General features: G+C 29.6%; 1 protein-coding gene, 1 non-coding gene and 1 pseudogene across 7 annotated transcripts; 1 reads left to right on the forward strand and 2 right to left on the reverse strand.

Moving 5' to 3' along the window:
• Nucleotides 1-10,822: 10,822 nt before the first annotated feature.
• Nucleotides 10,823-13,028, reverse strand: LOC121174832 (uncharacterized; annotated as a pseudogene).
• A 2,480-nt stretch (nucleotides 13,029-15,508) lies between these two features.
• On the forward strand, nucleotides 15,509-15,580 carry TRNAW-CCA (transfer RNA tryptophan (anticodon CCA)). Its single transcript has one exon. It is a non-coding gene; the product is annotated as a tRNA-Trp (tRNA).
• A 1,461-nt stretch (nucleotides 15,581-17,041) lies between these two features.
• Nucleotides 17,042-21,277, reverse strand: LOC100817713 (serine/threonine-protein kinase SAPK3). 6 transcript variants are annotated; one of them, XM_003524172.5, is made up of 10 exons: nucleotides 20,886-21,277; nucleotides 20,426-20,568; nucleotides 19,505-19,579; nucleotides 18,731-18,832; nucleotides 18,563-18,616; nucleotides 18,397-18,489; nucleotides 18,178-18,270; nucleotides 17,902-18,006; nucleotides 17,713-17,811; nucleotides 17,042-17,495 (listed from the first exon to the last, which is right to left on the reverse strand). In XM_003524172.5, exons 2-10 carry the CDS (start codon nucleotides 20,546-20,548, stop codon nucleotides 17,229-17,231), a joined length of 1,011 nt encoding a protein of 336 aa, XP_003524220.1. In that variant the 5' UTR covers nucleotides 20,549-20,568; nucleotides 20,886-21,277; the 3' UTR covers nucleotides 17,042-17,228. The 6 variants fall into 6 exon arrangements, with proteins under 6 accessions (XP_003524220.1, XP_006579654.1, XP_040871883.1 ...); XM_006579591.4 differs by having other exon boundaries at nucleotides 20,426-20,565; nucleotides 20,886-21,271; XM_041015949.1 differs by having other exon boundaries at nucleotides 19,505-19,597; nucleotides 20,426-20,565; nucleotides 20,886-21,155.
• Between the last annotated feature and the right edge of the window lie 523 nt (nucleotides 21,278-21,800).

The raw sequence follows: 21,800 nt of genomic DNA on the forward strand, positions 1-21,800 counted from the left end.
AAGGTGACTTGATCTTTTAGAAATTCCTAAGTCATTATTCATTAATGTTGAAAAATGACATTTAATTATCTTTGGAACAAGATACCACAATGTTTTATAATATATATATATATATATATATATATATATATATATATATATATATATATATATATATATATATATATATATATATATACACACACTTTTTTTCCAAATAAATGAAATCCTACTAATGCTATACATTTTTTTTATGCAAATTAGTACTCTGGCTAGCAATTTAACCCCAGCAATTTTGTAGTTTGATACAATATATGTGTATTCAAAATTTAAATCAAATTACTTAGTCCTAGTGATATTAGACTTGTATTTTTGTTCTTCTGAAAACAAAATATCTTCTTAACCAAAAATTATGAGAACCCTTGAGGCATAGAAACTCTTTATTATTTTAACTTTAAGTTCTTTAATTAACCAATACAAAAATATAGAAAAAGAATTCTCATAAAAGCATAAATAAATCAATATAAGTGATATGTATTATGCAACTAATTAATATACATACATATACGTACCTTACTGCGTATAATTTTATTTTAATGATTATAATGTGTTTATTATTGCTACTAGCTTAACAAAATCACCTCGGTTCAATTTTTTAATTATTTTAAAAAACACATTCTAAGACGGTTCTTTATTAAGACTGTTCTTTACTAAAAACTGTCTTAGAAAATATATCCTTCTAAGTCAGTTTCTCAAAGAACCGTCTTAAAAGGTTATCATTTTCTAAGACGTTTTTTGTGGGACTGTCATAGAAAGTGAAGACTTTCTACGATACTACTTACGACGATGGTTAATAACCGTTGTTGAATGTATCTTTTAACTGATGTAAAAAACATTTTTTCTAGTAATGTACGCATGATTGATTTCATATAGACTAATTATAATAAATTTTACATATATTAAGGTCACAATGTGTTTTCCTTAAATGGTTTTATTGGTTTATAAACATGTATACATTGCATGTTGTGTTTCTTTTATGGTGAGCAATATCAAGAAAAATAATCTAAGAAATGGTTCGAGATATATTTTGTATCTCTCGATAATAGTATAATGACTCACAGAAGTCAATATTAAATTTGTACTACACGTTTATTAGTATAATTGAAAAGCATACGGTTGCAAATCAAAAGTTTGTGAGAAAAAAATTGAATTTGTTGTTTGGCATGACCAATTGAATCATCTTGTGTCTGTTATGATGTGAAAAATATTTAAAATTTCATGTGGACACCTAGTGAAGAGTCAAAAGATTCTTCACTTCAATGATTTATCATGTACTGTGTTCCCAAAGGAAGTCAATAATTAAATCAGTGCCAAGAACAAATAGGGATGAATTCATTTTAATTTTAGAATGAATATAGGGTGATATTTGTGGACCAATACACTCACCATGTGAATTAGTTAGATATTTCATGATTTTAATTGATGCATCAACTAAATGGTCACATGTTTCCTTGTTACCTACTCGTAATCAAACATTTATGATATTGTTGGCTCAATTAATCTGAGTTAGATCTCATTTTCAAGTTATCAAATTAAGAGAATTTGTCTTTATAATGGTAATGAGGTTACATCTCACGTTTTTAATGGGAATTGTATGACTATTGGAATTTATGTTGAACATCATGTTCATATACTCGTGAGATCAAAGCTTTTAACTTTTTCTTTCGAACATGCAATCTTGTATGCTGCAATATTGATTCTCATCATGCCAACAAGTTGTAGTTAGCTCTTCCGTCTTGAAATTGATTTTTGGTTAACAATCTTATATTTTCAATTTAATATTTTGTTTGTATGTGTTGTATATGTTATAAATGAGTTCAATTGTTTGATCACAACTCACTAAGATGTGCCCCCAAAAGAGGTTGGAAATATATGTTGGGTGTGAATCTTAATATGTTGAATCATCAACAAAAGATTTATTTATGACTCAATTTGTTAATTATTATTTTGAATTATTTTTTCCAATATGAGGGGGAGATAGTAAGCAGTTTAAAAAAGGAGATTAGTTGAAATAAATTATCATTATCTTGATCCCCGAACAAAATAATTTGAATTGGAAGTTCAAAAGATAATTCATTTAGAAAGTCTAGTCAAAAGAAGTGGCTAAATCATATGTATCAACGGTTAATGTTTCAATAAAATTTGATGTCCTTGTTGGACAATATTGCAAAATGGGTATCAGACACACATAAAGTGTGTTAGACACGTTAGTTCCAAAGATGAAAATTATCAATTAAGAAAATGAGCTAAAAAGTAAGATGGTCAAATTGAGGTTATGAGAATGCTAAATGAATTTTCTGATATAATTAGATATTTTAGTTTCAAAATAACTCAGGTATATGAAATTAGTAAAAATACAAAGATATCATATTATGACATGAATAAAATATGATGGAACCGAAATAAAGTCAATGTTATCAATGTATTTGCATATAATGTAGCGCTAAATGCAATAAATGATAATGAGAATGAGAATCAAGAGTAAGTCTATAAAGGATTATTGACAAAGAAATGATTGGCCAAAATAGAAAGACATAATTGAGGCAAAATTAGACCCGTTTTCCAAAGTGAATGATTTTTGGACTTTAGTCTATACACCTAAAGATGTAAAACATAATTATGTTTTTGGACATGTAGTCCATTCACTTGAAAATGAAAAACTAGTTAAATTTTTGGACATGTAGTCAATATACTTGAAGATGTAAAACTAGTTAGGTTTTTGGACTTGTACTCCATATACTTGATGATATAAAATCTATTACACTTTTTGAACTCGTTCTTTATATACTTGAAGATGCAAAACCAGTTGGATGCAAATAGACTTTTGTGCAAAAAAAAAAATGAGAACGGTGAAATTAAGAGAGAAAATATGACTTGACAATAATTTTGAAAAAACATATTCAGTTATAGTGGAAGTGAGTACTTTTGATACTTAATCACTCTAGTAGCACATGAAGGACACAGGACATCTTATAGATGTTGTTACAGGTTACTTATATGACTCTTGATAATAACATTTACATGAAACTCCTGAAGGATATAATTTTCCCAATAATGTATATTCTTGGGAAGAATGCCCTCGTTGGATTAAAACAATCAAGTCAGATGTGGTATAATCGACTTAGTGAGTACTCGATAAAGGAAGAATATAGAAATGATTTTGTTTGTTCATGTATTTTCCATGAAAAATTGAAAATAGATTTTCTGTAATTGTTGTTTATGTAGATGGGGTAAGTATTATTAGAACTCTTGAAGAGTTTCCAAAAGTTATAGATTGATTAAAGAAATAATTTGATATGAAAGGCCTAGGAAGCACAAATTTTTGTTTTAGAAATTGATATTTAAATAATAGAATTTTCATGCACCAAGAAGCTTATATAGCAAAGGTGCTTAAAGGTTTTATATGAGAAATCACATTCATTATAGATTACAATGATTGAAGATCTCTAAATGTGAACTAAGATCCTTCTAGATCTTGAGAAAATGATGAAGAAGTTCTTGGTCTTGAACTACCATTTCATAGTGTTATTGAGACACTAATGTATCCTACTATGCATACACGACCTGATATATCATTTCCCACCAATTCACTAGCAAAATATAAGTCTTCACCAATACGAAGGCATTTAAGCATGTACTTTGTCTTTTTAAAGGTTATTTGTTAGATCCTCATAATAATATATCATAAGTTTACATGAGTTGATACAATAATTCCATGACAATATATGAAATAAGCTGAAATAGATACATCAACTAATCTTGCAAAATTTTTAGCTCAACATGAGAAAAAAAAGGACATTGGCAATCACATGTGAAGACAATGTTACATTTATTGCTCAGTTGAAAGATGGATACATCAAAGTAGATAAAACAAAGCATATTTTACCAAAGTTTTTTTTCACTCATGATCTCTAAAAGAATGGTGATATAAATGTTCAACTAGTTTTTTCATGTGAGAATCTAGAAAATTTCTCTACAAAGTAATTACCAAGGAAGACTTTTGAAAAATTGACTCACATAATTGGATTTTTTTCGTCTTAAAGATGATTGCATACATGAGAAGGGAAATAAAAATGTTCAATACTCTTTTTCCTTTCGTTGTGGTTTTGTCCCATTGGATTTTCCTGATAAGGTTTTTAATGAGAAAAGTGATTACATGTGGAAGAATGATATACCCTTTTTCCTTCACTAGATTTTCAACCCACGGGATTTTTCCTAATAAGGTTTTGATTAGGCACATTCTTAAATAATGGATATCCAACGGGGAGTGTTATGAATAATCTATTTGTGGTTGTTCATATCTTTCATTATATTTTATAATCTTTTTCTTATTTATATTCATCCTTTGTAATTTCCCTAATTATCTTTTGTAACTATAAATAAGCTACTTTTATTGGAAAGAATATACAGAATTTTCATTATTTCTAAACTCTTGTATTTTCATCTTTACTTTTCTCTCTACTTTTTTGCTCTGAACAACCCAACTTTGTCAAGGAAAAGAATAGAAAATTGACTTGACTTTTTCATGCATGCTTCACTCGGCTTGGGGGGATATAGCTCAGTTAGTAGAGCTCCGCTCTTGCAATTGGGTCGTTGCGATTACAGGTTGGATGTATAATTGTCCAAGCGATAATGATAGTATCTTGTACCTAAACCAATGACTCACTTTTTCTAAGTAATGGGAAAAAGGACCAAAACATGTCACTGAAAGACTCTACTGAGACAAAGACGGGTTGTCGTAGAGAAGGTAGGATGGTCAATTGGTCAAATCTAGTATGGATTGTACATGGACGGTAGTTAGAATCGGTGACTCTCTTAGGGATTCCTAAGTTGGGATCCTGGGGAAGAGTATTAACTTAAGTTATATTTTATTTAACATATATATATATTTTTCATATAACTCGTGACATGTATAAAAATTTTATATGTTATGTATATTTTATATATATCAATTCATAAAATACAAATTGATCAAACAAATTTATGTATTAATATTTGATTGATAATTAACTTATTAGTAATTAAATTATTATATTAATTTATTAACGTCAATATGTTGATTAATTAATTTATTAACATAAATCTATTATATTAATGTTAATTAATTGTATTTAAATGTTAATTTTATTTGTTTGAATTAAATATAAAATAATCTCATATAATATTATTTGAAAAAAAAATATGGAATTATCACATGGCATCATCTCATAAAACAAAATCTTCTTTATATATATATATATATATATATATATATATATATATATATATATATATATATATATATATATATATATATAGTATATGCATTATGTTGTTTTTCTTAATTATCTATTTAAATTTATTTAATTATTATTTTACTAGCTAGTTATAGGGTTCACAATCTTATGATCTCATATTGATTGTACATGTATAATACTTAAGCCATCAAACTCTCTTACATGTGAACTAGTCTTTTGAATTAGTCCACTTGAAATTTTCGCCAATAAAGTTATATGAGCCAAAACAGACATCTCGTCAATGGTATTAGAAATTCTATAGTGTCTGGAACAATTTGAAATTAGTTTCATCTCATTATTTGATTTTGTTAAAAACAATATGGATCAATACATATACTACAAAATTAGCAGGAGTAAAATCATCTTTGCAGTCTTATATGTGGATAATATACTTCTTGTAACCAATGATTTATGGATGTTAAATGAGGTGAAACAATTCATTTCTAAGAATTTTAACATGAAGAATATGGGTGAGACATCTAATGTGAGAAACCCATAGGTGCACGATTGTTGTCAAGTAATAATATCGTATCCACAAGGATCGCATTTTTGGCATAACAATTACTGCAATTAAATAGAAATCAAATAATTGAGAAAAAGATCACAAATGGATATGTAAAGATAAGAAAATATTTGATTGGGATTAAATTCAAATTTAGAAAATTTTAGGATTAGGGTTTTGCATCGAAACTCTTGTTCAACCAATCTAACAATTCAAGGTTTTTCTTAATTTTCTTTAATGGTGAATTAACCTAGGGTAATCTTCATTCTCTTTCAAGAAACGGAGATGTGCCTAATTGAACTTACATGTTATTGTTGTGATGGCTATGTTCAATTAAACCCTTTATGTTCTTTGTTAATTTGTTTTACCCACCTAGGATTAATTCTACTATCATGAATCAAAGCCTAAGTTCTTCTATTATGGTTTCATCACATAAGTTCACCTTTCGGTACATTCCTAGGCGTCTAACATCATGCAAACAATGATCAAATATCTAACATGTATAAATCAATAAAACAAGAATTAAAGGAACAAAATTAAAGAAAACCTCAAATTGATTAAATTAACATAAAATAATTGTCAAGGGCTACACCCTAATCCCATCACAAAGAGACCACTAACGCATAGTCATGTGAGAAAAATCACAAAGATAAAAAAAAGAACATCAACATTGAAAAAAAAAAGAAATGAAAAAGGAATTCAATGCTCTCGCTCTATGCTCAGTTCGTACGTTTTGAGGATACTTAACTAGAGTATAAAAACCTATTTAAATCATGAGCCAAAAAGTCTCTAATGCCCAATTACAAAACATAATTAAAAATAATAAAAGAAATTTTGTTTGTGCGTTACACCCATGGTGAGTGCCACACCTAGGGTGTGGGCACTATTGGAGTAGCTCTGAATCTCATTAGGGATGCCCACACTTGTGGCGAGCGCCACACCTAAGGTGTTGACACTATGTTGAAAGTATTCTTGGAGCTCATTAGGATGTCCACACTTGTGGTAAGCACCACACCTTGGTTGTGGACTTTGCAAACTCCAATTTCCCCAAGTTTTCTTCACATTTTCAAGGTAGTAGTTATTCTTTTGGATCAAAGCTCTACAAGGCACTCAATTGCTTTTATTTTGACTCAAATCACTTCAATCCCCCATCCTTTAAGTTTCAAGGCTAACCCACCAAGTTCAACACCTACCAAAAATCTAAAAGCACACAAAAACTGTATCACGGTGCACGTGAATCGGATCCCCGAGTGAAAAGTTATAGCCATTTGAATTTCTCGAGAGATTCCGTTAAATTATGAAAATAAGGCAAATAAGAATAGTCCTAGTCCTACTTGACACTAAATAAATTAAAACATACATGAATGAGTATGCTAAATAAGAATGAAAATGCAACACATCAGCATCATATATGTCATTGGCATTTAGATCCACAAAAATAAATCTTAAGGAATTCTCAGCTTATCTCAAAATGCTTACATTAATAAAGTTCTAGAAAGGTTTTGGATGAAAACTTGTTCACTAAGTGTGACACCTATTATGAACGGTGATAGATTTAATTTGAATCAATGTCCTGAAAAAGAGCTTGAAACAAATAAGAAACATTGTGTATTCTTCCGTTGTGGGCAAGCCTTATGTATGTTTAGATTTTTCCAAGGCATCTAACAATGCCTATGTGGTCTGAATGCTCACGAGATATCAAAGCAATCTAGGGATGAAACATTAGGAAACTGCAAAGAAAGTGTTAAGGTATCTATAAGGAACCAAAGATTACAAGCTTATGCATCAAAGATCTGACAATTTGGAAGTTGTTGGATGCTCGATCTTAAATTTACTCTTGTAATTTGAATTTGGATACATCTTCATGATGGCTACCAAAGCAATATCCGGGATAAATGCAAAACAATAGTTAGTTGCTAATCATAGGATTGTTCATTTCTAAACAAGTGAAGATATATTATGATAATTTAGCTATTTGTTATTTTTTTGCTAATAATAATAAAAGTGAAAGTTGAAGCAAGTATGTCAACATAAAAAATTTAGGCATGAGGGAATGTGTCAAAGAAAATAAAACCATCGTTGAACATATTAACACTAAATTAATGATTGTGGATTTGTTGACAAAAGGCATGCCAACAAAATTGTTCAAGGATCATGTAATGTGCATGGGACTTGATTTAGTTATGTAAAGTTCATTTCTTTTGAATGTAGTGAAACTTTAGTTATTTGCTTGTCTTCTCATTTTGATGTATACATTTTGGTTGAGAAAACATGTAATTTAGACTCAAAATAAATATTGAACATGTTCATTCAGCTAAAATTGTTGTGTTTTACTAACTAAGGGTAATTACATTGTGATACAAGGAAGGTAAAATCAATTTTAGAGAACTTAGTGTCATGATTCATGTGATTAACTTCTTGGGTGTAGGCATAAATTTATTAGTATTGTATATATCATCAAGTGTGAGAAATATTAGACTTGATTTTAAATTTCAAGATCAAGTTAAAGCAATCCTACCCTAATTTTTCTTACCCGCGTCTCCTATTTTTTCTCACCCACATCTTTAGATTGAAGTTTGATCACTTTATCTAATGATAAGAGATATGTTGTTATGTTATAAGGGTTTATCTAGATACAGAAAAGAAGGGACCAATTTATACGATGGATAGAATATGATTAGGATTGGTCTAAAGATAAAGTATCTTATGTTTAAGTTTTATGTCCATCAACAAAAAAAAAACATGTGTTCTTAGTTTTTATAAAACAAAAAGTACCTCATGACAAAAATGCCACATATATTAAAAAAATCAAGATATAGTTTTTATTTTAAGTAAAAAAAATCTTAAAAGTTATTTTAATTCTCACTTAATGTTGGATCCCTATAAATAGCGCAGAGTCATTATTCTAAACACGGGTAAAACAATACACATTCCATAATTTGGGAAGTGTTCTAGGGTTAGAACTTAGAAGTATGTTGTGCATTGAAGACTTTAAGCGTTGCTTTTAAAGTTACGTCCAGATATTAGTCATCCTAATTACATATATGTTCATGCATAAATATGAGATCTGTTTAAAGTTTTATTTTTACATTTTTTAAGGCAAGTATTTTTATTTTTATTTTTTTACATTGGCCACCGATGCTCTTATAACCCCGCACTACCCACAATTTTGAAATTCACCTTACAAGCTTCAAGAATTAAGGCATAGACAACATTTAAATACAATTCGACAGGTGTTTTTAATATTGTTTTTCAATTAAAATTAGAATTTTATTTTAATAATCTATGTTGATTTTAAGTATAAACTTTTATTACTTGCAATTTTAACAGAAAGACAACACTGAAGTTATCTTCGGAGCTCCTGCATTTTTGTCCTTCAAATGATCCCAACAAGGTGGAGGAAGAGACCACCTTAGATATTGCAAGGTCAAAGGTGTTGGATCCTATTCCATCCTAACATCTAATTGGGCTTGTTGTCACACTTAAGATGGTGAAGAACGACCGCCCATGGTTGAGAAGGCCTAATTAAATACTCATTAAACTTTTGTTTATTCCTCCAATTTGTATCTCCCCATAAAGAGATTTGTTTGGACCCAATGTAGTTAGTGACTTAGTGGACAATCCCGCAAAACCATGAATAATAAATAGTCTTAGGTCCATCACTACAGTGTTCAGATTACAATTAGTTATTTCCAAAAAACAAAAAAAATAGTGTTTTACGGATCACTAATTAGTAATACCCTATTTAGCTGTTTTAGACTCAATCATCAACCTTACATGAGCAACAATTTGCCAAACAAGCGTTCTAAACATTGAATTATATAAAGACACAGCCTTGACTTTGGAGCCAAAATTAAACAAAATCAAGCCAATAATAATCATGTTTTTGAAAACAAAGGCATCAAAAGTCTTCACAATTGAGTGTTTCTGCTAGAGTACTTCCAATCAAAGCGTTGCAATTAACAGTAATATTAATATATTTAACACTAAATAAGTTTTATATTGAGAACTCAACTATGTGTAGAATAAATTAGAAGTAGAATATAGGTTATTTGCATTTTGACTTTGGTTGGAAGTGACTTCTGTATTCCCTTTCTGTGAATCCTTTCCCACAAGTTACAGTGAGTAAATTAGTATAAGTGGGAAACAGAAAAATCGTTGTCTTTGGTTAAAGCAGAACAATATACCTATAAAACCTTGAAACAAAACAATTGTTTCAAGCTGGATCTGCTTTGCTATTAAAATTTTCATGGCCTTTCTCGATTCTCCGCAGCATCAAAGGAACGAGGTTTTTCAAAATGGTCACGTTGACATTTTTCCAAACATCAGATTTTGTGGGGAGTATAGAAATTTTATCAGCTATGTGCATATCTTCTGGAAGAACAGAACCAAAGACAGTTCTCCACTACCAATGGTTGGCAAGGCTTATAAAGAATTCTGGGCCAGAACCAACCCAAGCCACTGGACCCCTTCTTATAGTTGGGCAATCTTCAATTGGAATTTTCTTGAATATGGATCCTTCACCTCCTTGGGCTTCCAACGTCCCTTGAATCAATGCAAAAGGGGACCAAAAGCAGCCTGAAAATATGAGGATTCATTTGCTATCATCGAACTCTAAAACATGCACATGACATCAATAGAAATTCATTAAAGTCCTTTAACATCAAATCTATACGAGTCTTTAGATACAACAACAATAAGAATAAGAATAATATCTACAAATACATAGTGAAAGTGCGTAGTCAATAGTATGATTTCTAACATTTACGATATGAAACTAAAAACTGAAAAGAAACTAAAGGTTTTTGATATGTAAGCAGGAGAAGAGTCCAATTCAAAAGACTGGTTCACAGGTAAGAGAGCCTAATAGCTTAAGTATTACACATGTAAATTCGATGTGAGACTCGTAATATTGTCACCTCTTTTAAGAGCTAAAATCCATGTTAACTTCACACCATCAACATTGATCCAATGGTAGTACTTTTTTCTTTAAGGGCTTCAGTCACCTATTAATATTTGGTACATTGCACATTAATCCAAGAGTAGTTCTTGGTTAAGCACTTCACAGAAACCAAAAATACTCGGTAGTCATTGAATTGTTTAATATATTGGCAAAGACAATTGCCACAAATATTCATGGAAGCTCAGACCCAGATGCAGATTTCAACCTGACCAGCCCATTGGCAAATTTTCTAGTTTTTTTAGTAACTCTTTCTTCAATTGAAGTGTATCCATGTCACCATGTGCACCTTCAGATATATCAATTCCAAACCTGACATGCACAATAAGTTATTGGTACTGTGTCAAAGCTGGGCACTTACTTTTACACGAAGAGTTCCAAATTCAGTTTCCTGCCCAACAATTCCCTGAAGAGATTAATTGCAAATGATATTGAAAAATAAGATAGCACATCCTAAATTGGTAATGAAATGCATGCCATAAAGAAATTAGTAAAATATAACTGTCAACAGAAAGAGAAGACAATTTCACAACATTGGTAATCTGCCCAATATGAATTCCAATTAATCACATGACACAGGGTAATGCCAAAGTTGCTTTTCTAGTTAGATTCTTCCCATTACTCAATGTGTAGCAATTAGAAACATTAATTTTAAAAATAAATCATATGCACCTCTATTGGTGTGTAAATACACCAAACCTCCCTTACCTCTCCTTTTCCAAAGATGAGACCAGAAGTCCAACTAACTGTTTCTCCTTCTGCGTCTATCTGTTCAGGGGCTAAGCTGCCCTTTTGTTTCTTCAGCCAACACTGAAATAATTGAGTTTTTAATACAGTGACTTCGAAGCTCAGGTTAATTTTATGCTTACAAAAACAAAAAGAAAAGAAAAAACTAGAACAGTAGTCCAGACTAAAAATGAAGTCTTTCCCGCATAGTAATTAAGTTTAATACACTTTAGCAGTTACTGCTCACAATAAACAATATTCTATAACCACATTAGTTGTTTGTTTGAATTTACATGTTGTGGCAAAACATTTAGACTGTTCAAGATGAGGGTGTGTTAAGAAAAACATGTGATAGGTGTTAGCCCAAGTTTTCTAACTTAGTCTATGTTTGTGATAATATCATGACATTAATTTGCTGTTCCTAGTTTTTGGTTTAAAAATTATTCTTTTACAATTTTAGTTGATTAATCATTTTATCAGTCATCTCTACGAGGCTCTATCGTAAGTTCATTTTATAAGTGCATTTTGCATAAAACTTATTTTATCAACAATAAGTCCAAAAAAACACATCCGAAACATAAAAAATCACTTTCCAGACATGAAACCAAGCATGTCATACATCTCAAACACTAGAAAGCACAAGTTTTTTGAACGGTAATGTCTGGTCAATATTTCAGAATTCAAACTCTTGAACACAAAAAAAGGATTTAAATCACCATGACTTATCCCGAACTAAGCAACTCCAAACATTTCATCTTTTCACTTAAGCAAGAAATTAAATTTGTGTGTATAAATTGTCAACACAAGTTGTGTACACTAAATTGACACATAACAACCATTTTATCTCATATATTAAATAATTACATCAAATCTTGGGCTACAAAATTATTCTATTCATTTAGGTTATACCTATAATTATATATAAAAGAGAATAGGATATTTTGATATACATATTTTTATATTTATTTTATTCATTCATAACTATATTCACATGTTATTATTTTATTTTTATAATCACTTTCACAAATTGTCTACTAAATTTTATTATCTTTTTTTTATTTCATTTAAAAAAGTATTGGCATTAACGATGACGTACCATTTTTTTAATTGATTAAATTTAATTTATGTTGAAGTAACTTTCTGTCCTCACCAAACTTAGATCCGCACTTGTAACGGTTGCCACAGAACACCCACGTGTCGCACAAACACGGCCCATCATCGTTGGCGGTACACGTGTTACGTTGCAGCACTCTTTCGAAGTGTTGAGTTTAAAGTCAGAAGCCCACTTCACAACATCACCCCCAAAGCTCCAAATTTTCAACCCCTCTGCAATACGTACCTCCACTGTCTTCTACCAGTGGCAACAACTCTGACTCCGAAACCACAGGAGCTGTGAGCAAAAAGAAGGCGTAGATGAAACCGCAGGAAACGAGGAACACCCAGAGGAAGATCAATGGGAAGAATTAAGAACAGTACTTAGAAAATGGTAAGTGAACATGAAAATATAGTAATATAAGTGTGGCATTTGACCAAGTGGATGGCACAGTGCCCTCTGTCGTAATGCAAATGAAAGTAGCTAGGAATGCGAACGTGTGTGTCAGTGAGAGTGATGGTAAATTGGTAATAATGATTTCAAAGAATTTTTTTTATTTTTTGACATTTTGTTGATAATTAATTTTTATTAAAGATTTTTTTTCATTAATTTTAATAAAAAAAATTCTTTAATTATATTTTTTTTATTCTGAAATCGAGATATTACTTGAAATTGAATTAAATATCACTACCAACTTGGTATGATTGCAAAGAATTTTACTTTGTAACTTGGGGTTTCAGATCACGACCACCGAAATGGAAGAGAATGAGATGAGTTAAATAGGAGATGGAGACTAGTCTCTAGTAACGTTACGTGCTGAATTAAAACTCTAATAGAAATATTGGCATGTACTGTCCAAACCTCTAACAGGGATTTTCTTTAGAAGAAAAATACTACAAAAAAGAAAACCGTAGGTTTCCAAAAATTTAACTATATTTCGGAAAGAAAAATATATTACATCATACACTCTCTAACACACTTTGTTGAATATATTCTTTTTTTTTTAATTTTTTAATTTTTACACATTCTAATTAACAAGAGTGGTAGGGAGGAGGGTGTTGAGAAATGTGTTGCTAAGTCATCTTTATTTTGGAAAATGATTGATTCATAACATAATGACGTTATAAACTAATAAAATTAAATTATAATTTTCAAGAAATCGAATAAGGATATTATTTAATTTACGTAAATAATAAAAAACTATGTTATGGTTATATTAATTTAATATCTTCCTATTATTATTTTTTATACGTTATTTTTTGTATTATAGCAATTAAAAAATGGAAAATAATAAATATATAAAATTAAAAATATATTTTCCTATATTTTGTAACATGATCAATTCATAATGTGTTCTAAATTTTCAATATTGCGTAGTGATAAAATGACTATAGAATATTTTACAATATTGTAATAATAATTTAATAACATAATACTACTTTTATGTCTTTAATTTGATTACTTAAAAGGATAATACATAAATTAATAAATATAATCAATATCATCGTTATAATATTTTTTTCAGTTTCTTTCATTTATCATAAATGTATTAAATATTTAAATACTAGGTGAAAATAATGATATAATTAGAAAGATGATAATTAATATTGTTTTAAATTTCTAAATGAATTAATAAAAAAACCATTTTTTAAAATAAATAAATAAATGGAGGAAGTATAGCTAGTACTCATATGGTAGTACTTATTATGAAGTCTAAATTAAAAGTGTGACTTAGTCTTTATTATAAGATTCAATCTAAAATATTTATATATTTAATTAAAGTCAACTCTAAAATAACATGAAAGAAAGACAAATATTACCTATTAATGTTTGTAAGTTTTATTTACAGGTGTATTTTAAAATATATATATATTGATTTATGACAAAATTAGTACTCACTACCAAGTCAACCAATTTCTTTAATATTGATAAATTAATTAATTGGATTTTATAATAATTATCATAAATATTATTATATTTATGCTAGAAAGGATGAAAAAATTTGACCTCCACATTATTTTTTATTTTTATAAATCAAACTCAGGTATTTCAGAAATTTACAACTTGTACACATTATTCAACTAAAATCAGCTCACCACCTATTAGAAATTGTGACTTTTACTAATAAATGATCAAAAGATAATTATTAAAAGAAAAAAGTTTCACTTTCAGTAACATAAATTTTAAAATTTTGAACAAAAAAGAGCATGTAGAGAGGATAAGGAAGAAGTTAGCTAGGCAAAGTAGGGAAAGGTCTAAAAGAAAAGTTATTGATGCATAAAAGATAGATTAGGCAAGAAATGAGAAATGAGAAAGTGACACATCTATAAATTTGATGTGATGTTATCGTGTTTCATTATAATTAGATATTGACTTGTACATTGTAGTATTCTACGAGTGTCATAAATTTGGAGAAATAATGTAATTTTTGAACACGCATAAAATTTGGAGTATTTAGTCATGCTTCATTGAAGAAATATAAAACATAAAATAACTATCATTGATATTTTTTTTCACAATACATAAATAATATGTTGATTCTTTTATGTGTTTAAAACCTTGGTGAATTATTTCTTATAATTAATATAATAATACTCATTCTTAGTCATGAGTATTGTTTGACATTATAAGCACACAACAACGAATAATGTGCTTGATTCTCTGCTTGTAAAAAAAAAAAATCATGACTAAAATAATGAGTTCATGTCTAATTAATTCATTCGTATTCCTAACCCTAATTAACAAGTTGTTCAGAACGTTTGACAAGATGGATTCAGATCGTATTGATCTACGAGTGTTAAAAAAATTGAAACGTTTTGATTGAATTGTGATGCGATTATGTGTATTCCAAGATGCTTGTGCAGTTTACTAAAAATTTGATTATGATAAACACTGCATTCCTGAACAAAATAGGATCCGTGGCGCAATGGTAGCGCGTCTGACTCCAGATCAGAAGGTTGCGTGTTCGATTCACGTCGGGTTCAATTCTTCGTTTTTTTAATTTTTTCCTAAAATATGTCAGCATTCCGCAAAAGTCATTGCCTCCTTAAGAAAATTCCATCTAATTATTAAGAAAAACAGCATGGAAGGTTTACTATACGTGTATACCACTATAAGGTTCAATGTCCAAATTCCTAAACTTTTTTTTTTGAGGTACAAATTCCTAAACTTTTTTTTTTGAGGTACAAATTCCTAAACTTAAGAAGAAGAAAAAAAATGAAAATCTGAAGTTATATTAAGTGGCTTTTCCTTAAATACAGAAAGTGAAGTCGAGTATTCCGTGAATAGGCATATAACCAAATAATCTCTCTATATATTTGTTGGATTTAATTTTAATATATTGTTAACTTAAAGATTTTATTACAGTAAACATAAGGATCATTTTATAATTGAATGATAATATTAAAAAACTTATAAGAATTAATTATTTCAATTAAATTCATATTCATTCATTTCAGAAACACCTAAATCAATTGATATAAACTTATTTCAGTTTAACTCGTCATCTCAAATATGATTTTTAGATATAGAATGGATTAAATATTTGGAGGATAAATTATTACACAATAAGCCTAATAATGTTGGACATGAGAAAATATATTGAAAAAATTTAAATCTTATCTCAAATATAAATAGGAGACAAACATATTAAAAAATATAAATAAAAAGATAAACTTCATCTCATAAATCAATTTTGTAAAATTGAGTTAATCTTAAATTTATATTCTTAAGGATTTATGTTTTTATTTTCTTCACATTAATGTAGGAAACTCTTTCAACATATATTCAAATATTAGTTTACTATGCTGTGCTAAATTAATCTCCTATGCTAAATTCAACTCTTATTAGTTCTTTGCATAAAAATTAGTACCAACAGATGATTGATTTTATTGGGAAAAATATATATTTTATCCGAAAAATTTATTTCCACACTTCAATTTTATTTTTTAGCTTTAAACTTTTTCTATGAGAATAAAAGAAATTTTAACTATTTTTTACTCTTTATATATATATATATATATATATATATATATATATATATATAATTAAAAAAGTAAGAATTAAATCTGTTTTAAATTCCTATGAATATATATAAAAAAATATTTTATCGTTTCCTTTTTTAAAATGCATCAAGTGTAGCCTTGTCTTTAAAAGAAAGTCTTCTTTTAATCTCTCTTTTAAATTTTTTTTTTTTAAAAAAAAAAAAAGGAATCACGCTTGACACATTTCCAAAACGGCAAAAAGAGACGAATTCTTCTAGACTAAACACACTTTTAGATATTTACACGACTAAAACCATATTTAACCTAAATAATAATAAAATGAAGTGTAAGAATGATTTAACAAATATTCTCAAAAAGTATTTTTGTGAAAATATCAAATACTCTTTTTATAGAAAGTATTTAAATTTTGAACTGCTAGTAAACTAGGAACAAAACCAATGATTTACTGAAACTGATACCTAATAGCAGCCTTTTCTAAATATTATTCATGTAAATAAACACAAAATCCTATTTCAAGCCTGGTATAATAAGTATCTTTAGAACACCAGTGTTGTACACTGATAAAATGCTAACAATGCTGACTATGTCTTATAGACAATCTAGCCATATCAACTAATCAAGTTCTCGATCACACTTGTTCATAGTCACCACTAACATCAATTTCCTCATCATCCTCAATATCTAATGATCCAGTGCCAACTTGTCCAACTTCTCCTGCTTTGGATCCTTGTCCTGGTATCCTTGCCTCTTGTATGATCCTCATGATTTCTTCCACCTTCTGGCTTGGTTGATCTTTCGTTGTTTCCTCGAATCCTTTTCTTTCGGCTTCAATGATCTCTTTAGGCATATTCTTCAGAAACCAAGGATACTGTTTTATCTCCGGGATGGTGATCCTCTTCAACAAGGATCAGAAATAGTATGAAAAATGGGGAGATTCTCATTATACAAGAACTAAATCAAGGTGAGTTGCTTTGAAACAAATCCATATTATTTCCATTTAATGTGAGATAAGTGTATATCTAAGGTTCATTACCATGAAATTTTGTAATTCTAATGGAACATGTTGTTTGACTATAGCGCATGTATGCTTTTGAAGAATTAAAGATACATACCTTGGCAGGATCAGCAACAAAGATGCGAGAGAGAAGATTCCTACAGTCAGAAGAAACTCGAACATAGTCGGGTATGGAGTACTGAACACCTATTATTCTCTACCAACCAGAGAATCAGAGTTTAAGTTTCCTTCTACAGAAGATTAATCATAAAGGAACTTTGAAGTTAAACAACTAACAGGAGCTCACCCCAATAGTCTTTCTGAAATTTCTAGGATCTTCTGGATCTTCAAATGGGTATGCACCAACTAACATGACATAAAGAGTCACACCACAGGACCAAACATCTGAAATCTAAGAAAGAGCCAATTTGCATGAGAAATTGAGCACTTGGGATCATATGATGAACTCTTAGATGGAAGTGGGAATGAGTTTCAATTGTCAAACCATGGCTGCCAATTGCCATAGATTGAGGTTTGACATGATATTCATGGCCCTCAAGGAAATAAGAGAAACTCTCGATACCTTTCCATCATACTCCTTTCGTGACAGAACCTCTGGAGCAATGTATGCAGGAGTTCCAACTGTTGATTTAGGTTGAGAGTGCAGTAAAGCAGACTGCAATTGAATGTTGAATTAAATAGGAAGTCAACAAAAATTATAAGAAACATATGTGAGGACTGGATACAATGTAAGGTATATGATATATCTCCAAAAAGGCTCATTTAGGTGAATGTTATTAACCTTGGAGTAACCAAAGTCACAAATTTTAAGCCGGGGAGATGGATTTCCGTCCAAGAGAGTGTTTTCCAATTTTAGATCTCTATGACAAATTTCCTGAAATAGGAAGCATAACATGATTTAAGACATGAGCTTGTAATGAAGAACACAATGAATTCTGAGTGCATACCATTGAATGACAGTAGCTAACCCCAGATATTAGCTGCTGGAAGAAATATCTTGCCTGCAATATAGGGAATTCATTCACTTGGTAAATATCAATATGCATACCTTACTTCTGTATACAGATTATTTGAAAGGAAAAAGAATAAATCAATCACACTATAGATTCTACAACCTCATCTTCGCTAAATCGACCAGCAGTACATATCCTCTCAAAAAGTTCACCACCTGAAGCATACTCCAAGACAATAGCTAAATGTGTAGGGGTCAGTAACACCTGCAGAAAAGATATCCCATTCAGCATTTTGTGGTATGCAAATGTAACTTCTAAAAGCTCTGAATCTGAATAGTACAAATCATTATCATGCTTGAGCCTGACTAACAGGAGTAAAATTTGATCCTAGCCCTTGCAAAAGGATAGATAAACAAATCACAGCATTAAAAGAAGGGAATTATACTAATTGAGCATTTTTGTTCCTTTCTAAAGGTACAAGTAAAGTTTAAAGAGATAAGGTTTGGTTGCTGACTTTTTGTTAGTTTCTCTTGAAGGTACTGGCCAGAATGATTTTTGCAGATATTTTCAAATTGGTGATCTTGGCTTGCAAGATTTGCTGAAATAATGCCAGAAAATATTATGTATGTCACATAAATTTTTGTGAATTATATTAGCAGTAACTGTCTCACCGCAAATGATTAAGTCCTCATTACATTTAGTAATAATGCAACACACCACTTAACTTTATGCACATTATGTCAACAATAACAACTTATTGGAAACGGATTTACAAATTACACCATCAATTTTTTTTACAAGACAAGTTCGAAGCAGAGTTTAACATAAGAGCTATATGACAAAAATAAAGCAAATAACCATGTGCCTAACTCAAAATGCCCAATTCCTCTTCAAATCTAGTAAGGAGCAGTTTGAGAAAGAAAAACAAGTTCTTACCTCTTTGAACCTGATTATATTTGGATGCCTTAAAGATCGGTGGTTAATTATCTCCCTCTGAACATTCTCATCAATCTGATACCACAAACATAGCTCACAAAGAAGAAAAACAGATCAGAAAGATTTTGGACAAAACAATTTCAAAAGAGCACCTGTGCTAGCCCTTTAAGTTCTGATAATAAGCTTCTTGTTGAGAATGCTGATATAAGCTACTTAAGCTTGATAGAGAGAAGAGAGAACAACAAAAATACATTCTATATTTTATGAACATCGCAGATTCATCATTCATCAGCTTTAGGTACAAAATGTTGTCCAGATTCAAAGGACAGCCAAATTTCAATAAGAAAGGCAAAAATCATTATGAGGAACTATAGCATTCAATTCTTTTGTTTTTACTTGAAATTAAAAAAAAAATGGGTGTTCTAGTTGTTCGCAGGGAACACAAATTGAAGACTGGACGTGTTGCAGCATAATGTTTCGAGAATTTTCTTTGAGATTATACTGAACAAGACTTATGGAAACAACCAACTAATGGAATACAGCATACATTAAAAGAGTTGACTAGATGAGAAATATAAGGAGGAGGGAAAATATCATCACCAGGAAAAACACCACCTCTGCATAACAGTTTCCAAAATCCAACCATTGCTATTCTACTTTGATTTCACATTGAACATTGAATTTAAGATTTTGAAAGTACACAAGCTGAAAGAAAACAAGAAAAAAAAACATGGCCCAGAGGTATCTATCTTCTTATCATATCATAAATATGCAGACAAGACTGCTCAGTTTCCAAATTCAGATCGCTCAAAAACAGAACAATCAATGCAAAGAAAATATGTGAACCAACAACAGCATTAGTCAGTAGTAGTCAATTGAATTTGACACAAGCCACTGAAACAATTTGGCCTATAAATTTACCTTTTTGCCCCTCTCTATGTATTTGACCGCAACAAGCTCTCCAGTTTTTTTGTCTTTGGCCAACCTTGCCACACCAAAATTCCCAGCTCCAAGCTCCTTCAATGGCTCGTACCGTTCCTCCATGTCAACCCTCCAAAAAGCTACTACACCAACCTCTCAAGGAGTTAAGACAGATAAGAGGGGACCCCAATAAGTAAACACAACTTAATTATACTTACAACAATATATATATATATATATATATATATATATATATATATATATATATATATATATATATATATAGTAAAAGAATAAATTTAAGGGGGGCCAAATTAATTTAATTTAATATAAAGTGGCATACGCAAGCCAAGGAAAAATTCAAAGAAATAAACATAATGAATCATGAGCGAATAAAAGGAGACCCGTAAGACAAGGAAAACTAGTGTAGTTCCGAGAGCTGCAGAATTCAGTTGCTCACCTTTCTTTCTTTCTCCTAGCAAATTACCTCATCAAAAGTTGTAGAGTGTCTTTGGAAGAGAAGATGGAAATAATATCGAGAAGAAATTTGTATTTTTTTTAGTAGAATCCACACCTCTTATACTTTATTTAGTTTAAAAGTTTATTTTCTATTTTCATCCACTTGGAACCAAAATACAATAGTGCATTTTTAATATGTCCAAAAGTGAAGAACCGAATATGAACATAAAACAGTTGTGAAGTGATATACGGTGTATAAGAACCGCTGATGAGAAGGGAAGAGAGAGAGAGGAAAAGAAAAAGGAAGGAGGTAAGTGTGAGACTGTGCGTTTATTTGAAGTTGTTAAAGAAATACTATTAAGTTAAAGTGCAATTTTGTTTCTCTGCAATTTCTAATCTTGATTCTGATCCGTATTTTTAAATCAACATTTAGTTGTTCTATTTTCTAAAATTAATAATTTTAGTACTTTCATGGTATTTAAAGTCAATAATGTAACAAGTGTTACTTGACACTTATATAATATTTTTGTGACAAAAGAATTAAATGAAATAAAAAATAAATAATAAGAATTGCATCCATGACTTTTAATAATATAATAATAAGACAAACCATCATGTCAGTTACTTTTTTCAATATAATTTGTAAACAATGATTTTTACTCATCATCAGGGCAAGTATTATTGATTTTCATTTTTTAATTATGAAAAATTATAAATTCAAAATAATTATTTAATATATGAATATTTTTATTTTATTTTATAAAATTTTGCATGTTTATATTTGAATTACAAAACATTAATATGAAAAATTTTCTTTTTTATTTTATTTATAAAAATATTTGAATTTCATAAATTAATAATTTACACAAACTATTTTTACTCTAATTATATAAATCAATATAATTGCATCAATTAA

Source organism: Glycine max, chromosome 5 (assembly GCF_000004515.6).
Source record: "Glycine max cultivar Williams 82 chromosome 5, Glycine_max_v4.0, whole genome shotgun sequence".
Classification (NCBI taxonomy): Eukaryota; Viridiplantae; Streptophyta; class Magnoliopsida; order Fabales; family Fabaceae; genus Glycine; species Glycine max.